The 17299-nt window shown below is 40.2% G+C and overlaps 1 protein-coding gene across 2 annotated transcripts in view; it reads right to left on the bottom strand.

Annotated features, from left to right (window-relative positions):
* CDK6 (cyclin dependent kinase 6) overlaps positions 1 to 17299 on the bottom strand; it is a 140861-nt gene that overhangs the window by 31391 nt on the left and 92171 nt on the right. For both annotated transcript variants that reach the window (XM_027450782.3, XM_027450783.3), the window contains exon 5: positions 12271 to 12380. In XM_027450782.3, coding sequence (XP_027306583.1) covers positions 12271 to 12380 — 110 coding nt within the window. The remainder of the gene's footprint in view (positions 1 to 12270; positions 12381 to 17299) is intronic.

Here is a 17299-nt window from a genome sequence, read left to right as displayed (position 1 = left end):
ATACTTTGTTCCATAAAATATATTCTCCTAATCAGGCTGGAGAAGCTGTGAGCTTTACATTTACTGGATCATGACAGTGCATGGTAATCTGAGGCCATCTGTTGAGACCCCTGCTGTAATTTGTACACGTATCAGCAAGTTATTCACCACTTTCATGTCCTCTGCTAGGAGTTCCCCAAGATTCAGACGGAGTTGGCTATTGTTTCTGAAAAGTAATTTATAAAAATATTGGGAGCTGCTGAGAGCACTGGAGAAAGGCAATGGAAGCTCAGACATGAGTTTTAACCCTTTAAGAAGAGGCGTGGATTTGCTCAGAATTCAAAAACCAGAATCCTCTTCTGATGAATGTGAATAACTGAGGAAAAGCCTCCTTCCACGGTAAACCATTTTATACATTGCTTTTTATACAGCTGTGGCTGGAGAGTTTACCAAAAATAGAGTTTACTAAATTGTCTGGGTCCTCTTTAAACTCCACTCTCACTTTCCAGCAAAGTGCCCTCATCATCAAACACTTAAAAGATCTAGGAAATCAGCAACATGAACCTCTTTTTGCAATTACTTTCCAGAAAAGGAAAACTGATGCTAAGGCAGAAAAGAAGCAAGCATGCCTTCCTCTTTGCCTCAGTGTGAAGGATACGCATCTTGGATAGAGACCAGACTTTGTAAATATACTCTACAATTTCTAATGGTTTGATGTGATCTAGTCGTAACCAAGTATCTACATTCTTACAGCAGCTGAGTATGATTCATCACTGCCAATTAGGCTTAATTTAACAGTTACAGATAGCAACATTACTGAAAAATCTCTCACATTATGTGTACTTCTTTATATGCTGAAAGCTTACACTCCAATTATTTGGACATGAAGAGCACTTTAAAAAATCATTCAGTTGTATAGACTGGTGTGTATGCTGTACTGACATAATAAGAAAACCTGCTTCATGGACGTAATCTAATAAAAATGATCTGATAATTCACAATAGTTGGTCAAATTCTGGATGATATAGCTGAATAGGTCATTTATCTTCAGGTAACTGATTCAGACTCAGTCACAATCAATAGTAACTGAATCTTTGTGCCAATTTATTCTAGCCCAGTAGAATAAATCAGTGGAAATGAAGTAATCCCTTGGATGAAACTCCCATTTGACAAATTACTGTCTTCCAAAAGCACTTGTTACTGACAAACCTGGATACGTTATGAGAGAAGCTATGGAGAATATTTGAGTAAAAGAAATACTGCATCAGAGATTGTCTTAGAATTGCTTCTGGACAGAATGCATTCTGGACATCTATAAAAGGAAAGCAGAGCACATTATGCATCAGTTTCTGGAAGAAGTCTCATGGTTTGACCATGCATAGCCAGACTGCTGTTTGTTTCCTCAAAGACTGCAAAATAAAGCATGCAGCCAGCACAGAAGGGCAGCCAGGCATGTCACATGTTGACATCAAGAGCTCTTGGCTTGTTGAATCCTGGCAGTCTCTAGCAGAGTCAGTGCACCATGGTGGTTGAGTCTTGCGTGGACTTGTATATAGACAGCATGTTGGCAGGTCAAGCAGAGTATGCAAGCAAATGCGATGGCAGTGCCACAGGCATTGTGCAAACAAAATTGAGAAGGAAGGCAACACATGTATTCATATCACAAGGCACACTGTGGCTTCAGAGGAAGACAGGACAGGAACAAGTGTGAACTGTATCCTACCATGCTCCTTCTCTTTTTTTTCTAGTATGCAGCCAACAAGCAGGGCCCTGAGGACTGATGGCAGATGCAGCTCCAGCTACCTGTGGTGCCATGTGTGCTGCCTTAGGATGTTCAGCGTGCACGTGCAGAAGAGGCCATGTCCACCTCCCTTCATCCCCAGATTAGGCCTCTTTCTAGGTCTTTGACATCTGCAATGCCAGCCAAAGTGCAGACTCCCAGAGCAGCTGGCAAGTCCTCTGCAGTGGTCTAACCCTCGTGGCGTAGGTAAGCGTCTCCACAAAGGCAGCAGCAGGGAGCTGCCTCTGGGCACTGCCATTACCTTGGAGAAATGATTTTTCAGAAATCTAAATATCACATTTCCTCTTGCTTTCTTCTGATGTTTAGAGCTCTCCTCTCACAGCCTATTATTTACTTGGTACGGAATAGTACTAAGTTTCAGAAAGCTGTTATGTTTTGCTCTGTTGTAGGTAGGTGTTTTTAAAATCCTGCTGTTGTCTGTTCCTTTATGTGTACTTTCCACTTCTCCATCTTTTTCTTTTTAAGATGTCTAACAGCTTTGGTGAGCACCTCCATACGGAGAAGTGCTAGTGCAAAGCTTTTCAAATGAAAAGACACAAATTCAGGACAGATTTCTCCTACAAACCTCTCAATCATTACATGCTGTTTTTAGAACTGACTGATAGTAGCTAATTATTAGACATCTTTTGTGGACAGTTGAATATAGAAAATTCAGTAAAGCTGGCCAGATCAGGATTTCTGACTAGACACTCAATTTGGAAAAAATCCATGCTTGGGAGCTCAGCAACAAGACCCAAAGTTAACATCTAGTCTTTCTCTCCTCCTCTCTCACATGCACCAGGGTCCAGGAAAGGATCCTGTACACCCACTTGGAGTTTAAATACCTTTTTGTAGCCATTTTCTTATGAAAGAGAAAAGTAAATAAAAACAATGTTTAGTTCTATTACGAGTCAAACAGAAGTACACAGAGCTTCCCCCAGCCAAACTCTAGGCAAAAAGCAAAGCCTCTTGCAGCCAAGTTCCTGAAGAGGGAAGCTGTGTGAAAGAGCCAGGAGACCCTTTCAAAAGCAAAGTCTTTGGGCTGCGTACAGCTGGCTGTCCCTCTCTGGGGCCGAGAGGAAGGGGCACGGGTAATATTGCCTTGTGCCTACCCTCTTCTCTGGCTGGTGGAGGAACTGCTGAAAGCCACCTGCAGCTGGGGATGTCCTGGCTTATTCCGGGAAAGAACTCATCTTTCTGACGCTCCAGAGTCCACCGAGGTGGCGCACCTACTCGTTGACCTCCCAGCACAATGCCATGAGGGAGGCAGGTGGTTTTGCTGCCAACCTTATTTCCAAATGCAAATTATGTTTTTCCAAATACAAACTACATTACAAATACCATTACAAATGCCACAATGTTAATACCAAGGGCTTCCAAATATCTACATCATGACTGACTTGTTGTGGTCTTTTTCCTAGCCACAAGCTCTTTTCCCTTGACCTCTGGTCAGGCCAGTTCAGATTGTCACATACCAGCCTGCCAGCCCTCTAAGGAATATGCATTTTTTTAATGATGATATATTCCGAAGGCTTTCAGATGAGTGCCGTGCCACCTGCACATGGAAGCTTTGCAGGTGGGGAGCTCTCTCATGAGCTCAGGCTGGGCCTGGGCTGTGCGTGGCCACTGGCTGCCACCTTGCAGCACCCACCCCTGGCCTGGGCCTGGCCCACACCTGTGCTTAAGAGAGAGATTCAACTGTCAGCTAACACAGCTCCCCCAGGTCTTCTTACCCCTGCCTCAGAGCTCCTTTCTGTTTTTTTTTTTTTTTTTTTTTTGTCATGAGCAGTGACAGTTTTTGGTTTCTATGGTTTACCAACGGTTTCCCTTACCAACAGATCTATTCCTCTGACTGAAAGTCTGGCATGGCTGGAAACTAGAAGGAAAACCACAAGTGAATGGGCTCGCACTCACTCACCACTCATCTCCAACCACAGACCCATACAGTTACTGGATTTGACTAACGGCTATCAATCAGCCCAACCGTAGGCACTTAGATATCAGCGAGAAAAGGCTTGATGGAAAATGTGAGCTGAAAAACAAGGAGGTATTTTATTTTTAACGGGGTGATGCTGCCTTGGAAACTCATATCTGTTTTGTACTTGATAATTAGAGGTATTATTCTATCTGCCCTTCACTCCATTAATATGCATTTGTCCTCTGCCCAAAGCCAAGGGGAATTCTGCCGCAGAGTTAGGATTAAAGAGAAAACAATCCTGCTTATCAGGAAACTGGAATAGCATGAACAAGTACGGTCTTCTGCCCTCCTTTGTTAGTAAAGTCTGAAGCAAAATGTCATTGTTGTTCCGCCAGATCACTAAGGTCACTAAGCTAAATTGTGGCTTGGGTCCATTCAATTTAAGAAATGCTTGAAAAATATGTCTGTAATAGGCTGGCCACCTATCTAGGGAGGAAGAAAAACTCCAATTTTATTAAGCCTGGTTTGGAAAAACCATCAGCCTCCCACACACCCATATGCACATGAATGGCAGAAGAATAAAGGAGGAAAAATGCAAAGCACAGAATTTTGAATGCTGACAAGATCTTTCCAAGGAATGAACCTTCTCCCAGTACAGTTGGTCTGGAGTGTGGTGAACTTTAATGGCACTTGCAACTTAAATCATTCTTGTAACAAAACAAGATAATTTCCAAAAATGGCAAAAACAAACTCAGGCCAGAACTGTACAGTACCTTGGTTCAAAGGCTGCAAATCAAGCTCTGTAGCTTTTACAGTTCTAAGCTGCAAAATCCACCTTTACTTGTTAAAATAAAAAAAAAAAAGAAAAAAAAAAGAAAAAAAGAGTTGTTTGAATTTTGCATCCACCAAAATCTAACTGTGAGCAAGCAGACAAGTGGATGATTACACTTTTGAGCTCTTGGTCCACTAGATACGTTGGTTTAAGGTCTACTGGAAAACACCTGATAATATGATTGCAAAGTCTGTGTTTAAAATTGCTGCATGATAAAGTGAACAGTTCTCTCTCAAGCCACATTTAAGAAGTTTGCCAGGTTTTAGGCAAACCCTGAGTTGTAAACAGCATTCATAGTTTTATTTACTCAGGTGCTTTTTGCCTACTGTATTGGTTTTGTTTTTCCTTCCCTCCCAAATATCCAGGTGTTTTCATTCTGATTTTCCTTTTTTTTTTTTTCTTTTCCTTTTCTTTCATGGATTTATTTTCTGATCTCTCCACTTCTCTCTTCCTTCTCCCACATAAAGAAGATTTGAAAATATCTTACAGATCATTTTTGCTCTGGTTTTGAAAGGCGTTTCTGAAATGTGTTGAAAACAAAAACAGAGCACAAAAAGGACAGGCTAAGCTAAGACCTGAAAAAAAAAATAGGAGCTTTATGACACAGAGGAGTACAGGACCTAGTAGGCAAAATGAAATATTCCTATTGTTGCATAGCTACAGTGTCTACTTAAAAACAGTGAAGATTAAGTGATCAGATACGTTGAAGCACAGGAAAATCACTGACAAAAATTAAAAGGCATCTTAAATGAGACAAAACCATGTCATAGACCTTCACAAATTCTGACATGGTAGTATTGATACATAAAGATATCTATTTCCAGGCTTTGTTCACAGTGTTATTGTTGCACGGGCAGAGAGGTAAAACAACACCAAAATCTTCACTACTATCAGTCAGATAAACTGATAACTTTTTCCCTGTGATTTTCTACCCTACACATATAACTCTAACAGTATCCATTGATTCCAGTTTGAAAGAGAGTTTCGTCTATGGTGTGTTATATCAATATGCTGTCTTTCCCTCCGGGTCCTTTCCAAACCACCCTACCTTTAGTTACATCTTTGCCTACACTAATACACTTGGGCTATGGTAAGAATCTGGACCATGTACAAGCTCCATAATAAGTGGTATCGTATTTTGTTTCTACTGTTCCAATATATGATAGTTTACTGTTGATCACAGACTTTAAACAAGTCTTTCTAGTCCCCGAATGCTTTGAGTAATTGAACAGTATTAATGAAAAACATTTTTAAGTGATGACATGCTGTTACTTAACTTGAAGTGAGGGTGTCATAATATATATAAATCCTCCAGCAGGCATGCATTTATGAAGATACAGATTCATTGTCTGTTCCTCAAGACTGTCCAACAACAAAACAGCTAATCACAAGGAATGACTAAACTGGAATATTTTTAGAGTAGAGGACCCTGCACCGCAAATTTCAAAGCAGTTCTCCACAATAGCAGAATTTCTATGAACCACTTTCCCCAAGCCCACTGTCCTCTCTACTTCTTCTTTCTCCAGATGAAGAACATGCTTAAGCAGTTCAAAAACTGTGGTTCTGCTGTTGAACATCTGTTGCCAGATGTATACCTAATTTTTTCAAAATGCAACCTTAAAGGGCTATGTCTGTGAGAGATTAGCACCTGTAGGAACAGCTAATTCAGACCAAATGAGTGCATGATGAAACTGATGCTAGTTAGAAGAACGGCCTACAGGATGAACTGGACTACAGATTTCTTCTGAATTAAAAGCTACCTGTTCCATTCAAAGCACCAGAAAACCTGTAGGCGCTGTTATGTGTTATCACTTAGCTATCCACTGGAAACAAATGGGAACATGTACTTCCTCTTCTGGGTAAGGACATGCATACAGTAGCTCACATATCGATGGCCTGATTTCTTCTAAAATTACGTTTTTTCTTGGCCATCTTTTGACAGACAGATATCAATTATCATACTAACAAAATAGTTTAAATTCTTGCAAATGTAACTTGAACACACTCTTTTGCTTCTGCTATGCAGTCTCACGAGGACCATAGTGGAGACACTGTGAATTCCAACCTCAGCTGTTCAACTGACAGTTCATCACATCTCCCGTGTTGCACCTCTTATTTAGAATGAAAGTCTCAGTCCCTGAAAGTCACCTGTCAAGGTTTATTTCACAGGTAATACAAGTAAACGCTTGTACATGGTCACTGCAAGAAGAACAAAGCACAGAAGCCAGGACAACCCATGCAATACCCTCTCCTTGCCAGTTTGCAACGCCATCTTGCAGAGTGATCACTCTGGCTAAGTACTTAAGTGCTGTACACATTAACAGAGATTAGCTCTGCCTCTCTTTGTGCCACTCTGTCCTACTGAATTGTTTTTAGAGAGGTTACAATCCTCTTTGAAGTCAGGGTTAATTTCAACAATGATTTCACTGAAGCCAAGACTTTACCACACGATCCATCTAAAACAGTTTTTCTTTTAACTCAGTAACAGAAGCTCAAACTTTCCTTTCCAGCTTCAGTTTTTGGAGACAGCTCAAAAACAGGTGTTCCTGTTGCACTCAGCTGTTTTTTTTTTTTTTTTTTTTTTTTTTTTCCTCCCTGAAACCACTTAACCATATTTATTCCACAATGCTCTGAAACAGTTGCAGAGCTGACTGTTCTTTCCTTGCTCAGAAGTAGATATGGAGGCTAGGGTCATGTGGGGACCCACCTTCTTCCACAGACCTATCATAGCATTTGGTTCTGGATTCAACACAGAAGAAGTACACACGATGGATCTGACGGCTGCATTTCAAATTCTAGTAATAACCTATGGCTTGTTCGGAAAGTGGAATAAAGACCTACTACATTTAGTTTGAAAGATTCTGTATAACTATTCCATACAGTAAAAAATTGTATCTAAGAACAAATATGAATGCATTCCTTGCTTTTTAAAACCAGTTAATTGTTTTGTTTGGTTAAAGGGAGCCTGTAGATCCCAAATCCAGTGCTCATATCACAGCATGATCACAAGATGAGGCTGTAAACTTTGACTGTATCACATTGCTATACATAATCACAACTAACAAAGTCTTGGACTCATGGCTTTTCTGCATACAATGATGCAGCTCCTCTAATTGGGCACATTTACACCATTGAAAGATTATTTCTATGCTTATAGCTTCTTGTCCTATGTCTACTTGGTCCCACCAGGGAACTTGTACCACTGTAGGTATTTTAGTAGACTCACACATCTTTTACCACTGCCACACTTTTCAGACATAGTTGGCAATGCAATGCCTGTCTCACATATATTAGGAGCTGGTGGAGTAAGCTGAAAAAATGAGACAACTGCTAAAAGCATGATTTAATATTTAAAAATGAATAAATAATAACCTCATACTATTTGTGCCAATCTTGTGGCTTATGAAATTCTGGGACTGATGAACTTTCCAACAGCAGGCTCATTAAAACACCATGGAGCTGGTGCGTGAATGGTTTCAGTAAGAAGTCCATGTGCATGGAATCAATTTCCCTCTCAGCTGGATGAAGCAGGGGGAACTGAGATAATACTGTTTTAATTTTGGTTTGGGGAGGAGGAAAATTTTTTGGGGACAGGATGGTCTTTCAAGTTTTGGGTTTAAATTGATACCTGTGATATTACTGAAGACCGCACATGCATTCACTGTTCACTCTCAAAGGTAAGGCTTTTTCAGCTTGTCTGGCTATGAACGTACTACATGGACTACAGAAACCAATTATTTTTTTTTTTAGCTCTATATTTACTACAAATAAAGGCAAGTTTGGTTGTTCATGCCATGTTATAGTTACATTTGACTAGCTGGAATTACTATATAGATATTTGACTCATTACTCCAAATACACACCTACTAACACCCTAGTCTATGTGATTTCAATCCTGCATAGGATTGTCATTTTGAACTGGGCATGTATAGGTGCACTAAAGAACTAGGTTGTTTCACCCAGATTCAGATTCCTGTCTTCTTCCTCTCACAGGTGTTCCTTTCACACCTTGCTTAAGTACTACCTAATCCAAGCAAGGAGAGAGACAGTCCTGCCCTCCCCTAAAACACTGGTCATGGCTTCCTGCTTTGGAGCTGCCCATGGTCCCTGAGCCAGCTGGAAAAGTTTCATGTGTCCAGACAGAAGTGAATGCCTACTCCCATGTTTGCATTACTCATTAATGAGTTGTCCGCTGAGTAGGAAGTACAAGGTCCCTTCCTACTGGCCAGGAAAATGCTCAGTTTCATAGTGAAATCTTTTTATAATTAATCCTTATTTTTTATCTAAACATATTACTTTACAGAAACATGTGACATTATTGCAAATGGCTCAGGACTGTTTGGACTGATACAAGACATGAAATGTGCCAATCTTCCAAAGGATGCCATCAGTCCTGCCAGCTGTATTGGTGAGGGATACTGTAGCACTGTAGCACACAAAGGCATACCACACCGGTTTCCTTACTGGTTATTATTTATCAATGCACCTTACCTTTTAAATCATCAAAGAGGAGCCACTGTGACTAATACATTTACACTTTTGTTAACTAATGACAGTCCACCCAAATATGGCTATAAGTGACTGCAATCTACTTGACAATACATGAGGTTAAAAAAAACCTGAAACTACCATTTAAAGAAACTTGCACATAAGGTTTTATTTGGGGCTGCTCTCATCAGCAGCTGGGTTTCAGGATGTAGTCTTTGTGCATTCACGTGCCCATTCTTCATGCCCACAAACCCTGATGAACTAAGACACTAGTATGCACACATGAAAGTGCAAAAGCCCACAGATCTGTACCATAATGACAACGTGCAAGTTTTAAATATAGCTGTGACTTTATACAAACGTCAGATTTCAGGACCCTGCTTCTCAACTGAGAAGTGTCATTTGGCTAGATGAACAAGCCAAGATGAGAAAAATGTTCACATTTACTCTGGGTATAGCTAGACAGATTTATTTATTTATTTATGTCTATGCATTCATATATATATATATATATATATATGCTTCTGCATGTTTTTTTTTGTATATTCAGTTTTGTTTTTTTTTTTTTTAAATAAAAAATTACCTTTCTAACATTTGTCATAAACTGGTTTGGATTAAGTGTGGTTGAAATTAAATGAGGTGTCTTCCACTTAGGGACATAATAATCAGAAACATTGGGACAGCAGACGATTCATGCAGAGCTCACTGCTCTCCCATACACATGCAAGAGTAGAGAACCCAGACTGCATTTGCAACTATCTACAAAAAAATGTATTCTAGTAAATACTAGTAAAAAATTCTAGTTAAAAAAGTGTTTGCACTTTTGAATGTTTGCTTGGCATAAATGGCATTCTGATACATTTTGTGATGCTGTATAGTGTATTATTTCCAAATCGGTTCCAGCGAAGTATCTGTGATATGAAGAGGCTGAGACCAGTCTCAGGACATTTCTTAAAATAACGAAGCTTTAAAAACTTTCAAAAGGAAGCAAAATAGAATAGGGAAAGAAGGAAACAAGTAAAACAGTAAGAAGGTTGTCTAAGTGTCAAACCAACATACTCTTCTAAGCTTTAGCTACACTGTCATACACTTATCCTATCAACACTGGTGGAAATGCAGATGGGTGATTACTCAAGGGCACTACCATTTTCCTGCAGAAATAGCTGTTCCATTTATTCGATCTTTTGGAAATAATCCATGGAGTTTGCAAAATTTTACAGTTTATTGCTACCAAGGTCACAGTAACATGGGCTTTCTTTTGCAATCCATGAAGAAAATCAGAAAGACAATATACATCATACAGAGTATTGCAACATTAACCCGGTATAACAGTCCATGGAGATAGCGCTCAGTGCTGTTCGTTGTAGCTTTATGGAAATGAAACTTCAGATTAGTCTTCCAAATCACGCTTCTATACTGCTGTATGTGAAAGTCATATTGCTTCCAATGAAACAACATAGTACATACAGACTTGGCAGATTTCTGACTTCTACAGTTTTTGACTGTCTCCCAGATTTAGGGCTGAGAATGTCAGACTGACCCTGCCTTTGGCAGGAATAGTAGGAGTCCTGGTTTTATCAAACTCTGCTTCAAGTCAGATCTTATTTCCATTAAAAAAATCTCTGATTTTGTAACATTAATGTAATATTTGTATTTATAAACAAGTAGAAAATATAACTGTCCCTAATTTAATTTACTATGTTGGGTTTTGTGATTTGGAGAGTCATTGAGGCACATACATCACAAAAATAAAAGTAATTTAGTAATGCTTGCGTATGGTAATATTTCTTATCTGTCAGAATACCACAAATTAAATGAGAAGAAATGGGTGTTTTGAACAAATAATAAAGTTCTACGTTCAGCTCTTTGTCCTGTATCATTCTTCTCACAAATCCTAAAATGAAGTTGTTGTCTCTGCTGCTTAAATCAGAAAAAAATACCAATGGCCTAGTGCCACTGTGAACCTGGCAGCGTGTGGTATAAGACTAAATCTTTTAAAGATTGCAATGGAGGGCTTAACTGATCCTCCTAAAATCCACATTCTTCTTTTCTCTCATTTTCTGACCTCATTTCTGAGTCACACACATAGAGGGTGGAGTGTACTAATTCTACCCAGGCCATTTGACCAGGCAAGAAGCCCAAGAAAAATGATTTTTCCATATTATTATTATTATTTTCCACATTAATAAATAGAGGAGTCCCAAAGTTATTTTGGGAGACTCCAATTAGTATTATGAGCTTCACATTGCAGAAATTTCAATCTGCTGTTTTTAAATAGTTTTCTCTCAAGATCCTTGCAGTATGGTTTCTTCCTGTAAATTATATTGATTTTGTTTTTTAGACCACATAGTGTATCATTTTCTTCACATATATTCTTTGATCTCACTGTGTAGGTGTTACAAAATACTATATACAGTTTCTCTACAGAGATCACCTAGACAATCATACTTTTTTCCAGTAAGCTCAACCAAAGTGTATATTATCAGGTTAATATTGAAACAGGTCTATCTTGCTAAGGTTTTTGTGGGGTTGCTCCTTTCCACATCCTACATAGTACAACCTCCATTTTACTGCCCTTCCACCAGGAAAGAACAGCACATGTGTATTCCTCTCATATTCACAAATCAACTCTATCTAGCTGTAATATTTTACAGCAAAAACAGTTCTGACAGTTAATTGAATTGAATCAGAAAAAAATCATTATTATTATTATTTTATTACATTTAACTGTCTCTGTTATTCTGCACCCTGGAAAAATAACTTATTCTTCAAAAACTCCTACCTCTGTTTCTGTGTTTCCTGGAATCAACTCTTTATGGTGACTTTGAAGATCTTGGATATACCAAGAGAGGAGGAGGACTGCAAGAAAACAACTGATGGCCTAATGCACCAACTCCAGAGCAAGAAAACTCTGCTGAACACTGGGACTTGCCTTCCTCAGGCTAAATTCTTTCCAGAATGTAGTTTTACTGAAAACAATCACTAGCTCCTCTAGGCCCTATTTATCTACATAGGTAACACAGGTGTAACAGGAATACAACGATGCTCATCTGGGCTTTATCAAGAGCTAATGGAGACTCCCATTCAGAAAGAAAGGCTCCAAGGCAGAGGAAAGTATGAATTTGCAATGGGTGCTTATGTTCTGTGCTGTAAATGAAACATCCTATCAGTCCTTTCCAACATAATCATGGTCTAAGGTATTGTAACAGAAATCGTTGCACATTTTTTAAATTTCAAATTAAACAGTGAAGAAAATATGACAGCATTTCTTACTTTCGACGGAACATTTCTGCAAATATGCAGCCAACACTCCAAAGATCCACTGGTGTTGCATAGCTGGACTGAAGCAAAACTTCAGGCGCTCTATACCACAAAGTAACAACCTGTAAAACAAAAAGGAAGGTAAGATAGAGCACGCTTAGTTACAGAATTGCAACCTTATAAGTGTTGCTGTACACAGATCCAGTTTAGTTTCATCCAAATTGCAAAACCTCACACATTATGGCAAACTGATTTGACAAGTGCATAGAAACAGGTCCTGTATGGAAAAATCTCCATATGTATAGCTGCAGTGATGATGAGTCAGGAAGTGAGATCACTTCTCCAGAACAGTGCACATCGCAAAAATACAGTATCATTGTACAGCATTGGTGTGATATCACAGCACACTATCAGAACAATTCTTTGAAGCTTTTGAAACTTACAGATCCCAAACATTTTCCAGTAGAGGTTCAGACTCCCCGTGGAACAAACATTAGTTAGTCTGTTGAACAAGGCCTGGTCTTAAACACTTTTTTTTGGACCCCCTAGGTGTTGACACCAAAATTGGAAACCAGTAAGTTAGGAAAAATGTGGGTTTACCTATAGGACAAAACAGAATGTGTAGCTAATCTTTATCCTAAATTCTTCGTAGTTTCTTTGTTTTCCTAAAGAAATGGGGTTAACTGAAGTTTACTGGCCAACATGGGTAAAAATGTCCTACCCGTCTCAGAAGTTTTGTTCATGTTGAACTGAAGGCACTCATTATTTTATTATTTGGATACAGAATAAGTTAAAACCTCCCCAAAGCTGCCCATTACAAAAGGCTCAGTGCTGCCCAGCATGGTGTCCTTGCACAGGGAGATACCTTAAATTGTTGTTGTTTTAACCAAGGAACACAGTGCTGGGACCCTTGGCGGGTTGCTGACCTTCACAGTTTGTGACCGTCTCTGCTCACGTGCTGCTGGTTACACCAGCACCAACTTCTCTCACAATCGATTTCCAAATGATTACAGTTTTTTCCCAGGGACATCTGACACATAAAGCGCCTGCTTTAAGGCAGCTGGTCATGTTGTAATGTATTGTAGAGACACAGTTGGAATTTTACCGGCACCACTCCACCGATGTACTTTGATGAGTCCTGCACATTGGACCCACAATGGAAATGGGACAGCTTATATTTATCCTTTTGTTTCCCACAAGTAGACCAAATACAGATGAGGCAGACTGTATCTTCAGTCTATTTACAGAAGAACACAAGGAGCTTCCTTACAGCCCCGTGTGACCTATTATGTTGCTCAAATTTAATCTCAGAGCTACAGGAGTATTCTGCTCCTGACTGCAGTTATAATCCAGCCATAACAGATTGTCAGCTAAATGGCAATATATTCTTAGCGTATGCTATAATTTAAATTTCTGTCAGTATTAATCTACAGGCAGGGAGGTTCTCAAAAATTAGTGGTTTCTTTCTCCAGCTAGCACAAAGCATTAAGAAACAAGAAATTCATGAAAATTCATGCGAAGCATGAAACAAAGAAAAAAAAAAAACATTAGTGAAAAGAAACAAGTTCAAAGATGACATGAAAATAAAAAGTATAAATAAGTAACTAAGTATAAAAAGTAATTAAGATAGTTAGTTCTGAATTTGAAAACCAGTACCCAGAAATGTGTAAGGAGAGTGTTTTATTTTTAAATGATAACCATATAATTGTCTTCTAAGCAAAAATAACAATGGAAGTAATCAGACGAATTTGCTGGTCAAAGCCAGCTGAAACAAAAGCAAATACAGTATTTATTACAATCATTACATGCCCTGACAGCCTTTGGAACTACTGAAAGGCTTTTGAAGGGAGGTTCATGGATATTTGCACAAGTGGTCATATTTGCTAACAGTCCTTTTAAACGCTTTGATCTCTATTCATAAAATTTGTCTTTGAAACAGTTCAATAACACAGTGCAAAGTACTGCACTGGCAATCTCCACGTCCAGCTACCTGTTCACATAAACAAGCTGGGCATTATTTAACTCCGTTGGACTTGTTTCCAATTTGTTAACATATCAATTATCTTTTCCCAAAATACTTCTCTTTATATAAAATTAAAGTTTCTTCAGAGATTCACTCTGGGGAAAGAAGACAAATGTAACTTGAGGTCAGGGGATTTTTACTGGCACTGGCCCACCTGAATCAGCGAGAGTCCCTCCTAAAGATACACATATTTTTCATGATGCTGATCTCTCTCTCAAACTCTGATTTTCACTTTCTCAGGAAATCTGCTGAAAAGCTTATTGAAGAAACACTGCTTTCAGGGGTCAAGTATAACAATTTCGGCCATTATTATTTGACAGTGGCTGGGTGCTGTGTCAGGAGCAAGAGCTGTGCGATCACTGGATTTGTGGAAATACCACCAAACCCAGTGATTCTTCATTTGAGACCCTCACAGCTCTTCTCATAAAGATGCTTTATTTTCCCCAGTTCCACCAAAGGTTAACCCCCTGCACTTCTCGTAGGCAGAGCACTGGGGGATGCACGGTTACGAGACACTTTGGCGAGAACTTCTGACGAGGTGCGCCCTGTGCTGAAGCCCCTTTCTCGGGGAAATGCATCAAGGTAGGGGGCTGCTCTTTTCCTTCCCCTTCCCGAGAGGAGCATCGCAGCTCGTGGCAGGCCCCTGGCCGCAGGCTCGGGGGAGCGGGGCTGTTTCCAGAAGGCCGCGGAAGCACGCAGCACGTCTGCTGCTTCCCCCACGTGACGGCGTGCTGGCACGGCTCCCCCAGCGCCTGCACCCTGCCGCTGAGCTCCACGCATGTGTGAGCAGGGCAATGGGAGATTCTGCCTCTGAGTAATTTGGAAACCTTAAACCTTAAAAAGAGTTATTTCCAAAGTCTCGCAGCTGAATTCCAGCAAGTGCCTTTTGGTCGCTTTATAGTCAGAGAGGAAGTAATCTGTGTGGAGCTGTTTTGATATACTCTGTCGTTACGGTAATTATAAAAGTGATCAAGTAACCCATATGGTTTGTAATGTGCAAGCCTGTGTTCTGAAACATGAACTTGAAAGGGATCAAAATTTACTAAATGTCACTTTGCACACACGTAATGCCACAGATGACTCGCCTGGTGCTCAGGGTCTTCTCCTGAAAAGCACAGGATGAGGCAAATGATGCAGTGGTTTTGACACACAGTTTCACACTCTCTTTCTCTTACCATAGAAACCAGAAAAAATATTTGTGGACATTCCATTAACATTTGCAGATAAGTAGAAATGAAAATTATTCTGAACACAGGATATGGTGGCTGAACAACTAGATCATCGCTTCCTCTTTAGCACAGTTCTGACTTAGAATGAAAAAATGCTTTGCTTAGGTAAGCCACACCACCAGTGAGACACGCTCTCCCTGCAAGACTTGCTCATGATAAAGCCCCCCTTTTAGGATCAAAACACCATGCTTCTGCTTTGTTGCACTTCACTTAAATTCTGCCTGCCCTGAAAATCTGCCACACACGCACTGTGACTGTTGGTGTTCAAGCTGTAGGAAAAGGGGTTCGTACTTACGTGCTGATGGAGATCCTAAATGTGGCACAAGGCTCCTAGCTACCTCTGAGGTTGTAGGCTTCAATGACCATGTTGCATTTTAGCCCTCTCATCTAATAAACTTCCCTCCATTGTCTCCTCCTTCTTTCCCGTCACCCTGCCTGGCCTCTTTAGCTCCTCTCATTCAACAGCCACGTTCCTCTCAGCTCTCCCCCAACCTCCTGGCTCCTCTCCCATCTCAGCCTTTCTGCCACATGCCAGTGGCCCCCTGATGTCACCGAATGTGCCTAACCCAGTGCTGCTCACATGGAAACGCCCAGGTGGACATGGCCTGATGCCTACCACTTCCCACGTGCTCCACCTTCCATCACGCTCCCTGCCTGCTCCTGTGCACCCCCAAGCTCTCCAGAATTTCACACCCTGTCCCCTCTTCTTCTGAATGCCTCCAAATATTTTTGAGCCAAATTATCTCTTGTTCCCCCTTTAAACTGCCTTAAGCTTTCCAGCCTGCTCTGTCAGTTCTGGGGGTACCATGATGTTTATATTTTCTACGGATTAATTTATGTACAAGAAAACTGAGAATAATTTGCACACTGGGACCTAAGGGAGCAGATATGCTCCTTTTCCAGTGCACATTTTATATTTTACTACCCAGATAAGATGGGATGATAGCAGATAAAAAAACAGTATCAGTAGCTGCAGATCACTGCTTCTTAGCATTTCAATGTCAGTAGGTTTAGGCACCACATCAGGATGAAATTAAATGAAGCATATATCTGAGAGACATTAGAAAGGAAAGAACATCTGCCAAATTGTGCCAACACTGTGTCAGACTCCCTGAAGAAGGAAACGTGCTCAGTGAGATGTCAGGGGAAAGCTGCATTTAGAGTCTGAAGAAGAAAGATAGCTTTATTTTCAAATAAAGCGGTCTGCCTTATTATACCTGACAGACGTTGCCATTTGGGACCACCTAAGGCCCAGGAGTTTCAGTCCTGCACTTCATGATCCCTATTTCTGATGTAAAATCAGATTAGTAGTACATATCTGCTCACTAGTAGTGCAAACACAGGATCTAGGCATCGTGTCTGTCTCATTTAATTTCCATTTACTTTACAGAGCAGATTTTCACTTCTGGATAACTGCTTAATTTAAATGGATCTGCACATTACACACAGCCCATTCCAAATATAGTTGCTGTCTGAATAGCATACAGTTCAAAAAAGACAAAGACAAACAGAGGTTTAGGGATGGGGTTGAGTAACATAGACACAAAAGACTACATTTCGGTTTGCCACAGACTTTAAGTACAGACCAATGCCCAGTTGCACAGCTACAGGAACAAAGCAGGGATCAGACTGTAACACAGTGGCTATGTCTGTGCTGGGAAATTAAATGGGACAGGAAATGTTCCTTTGGCACGGAGACCAACAGGCACAGAGTGGCCTATGTCCATGTTACTAAATTCTCAAGCCTCCAAAAAAAGGTGACCGCATGCAAACTGCTTATTGGGAATGG

Source organism: Anas platyrhynchos, chromosome 2, assembly GCF_047663525.1.
Source record: "Anas platyrhynchos isolate ZD024472 breed Pekin duck chromosome 2, IASCAAS_PekinDuck_T2T, whole genome shotgun sequence".
In the NCBI taxonomy this organism is placed as follows: domain Eukaryota; kingdom Metazoa; phylum Chordata; class Aves; order Anseriformes; family Anatidae; genus Anas; species Anas platyrhynchos.
This window is presented reverse-complemented; position numbering and strand designations above follow the sequence as displayed.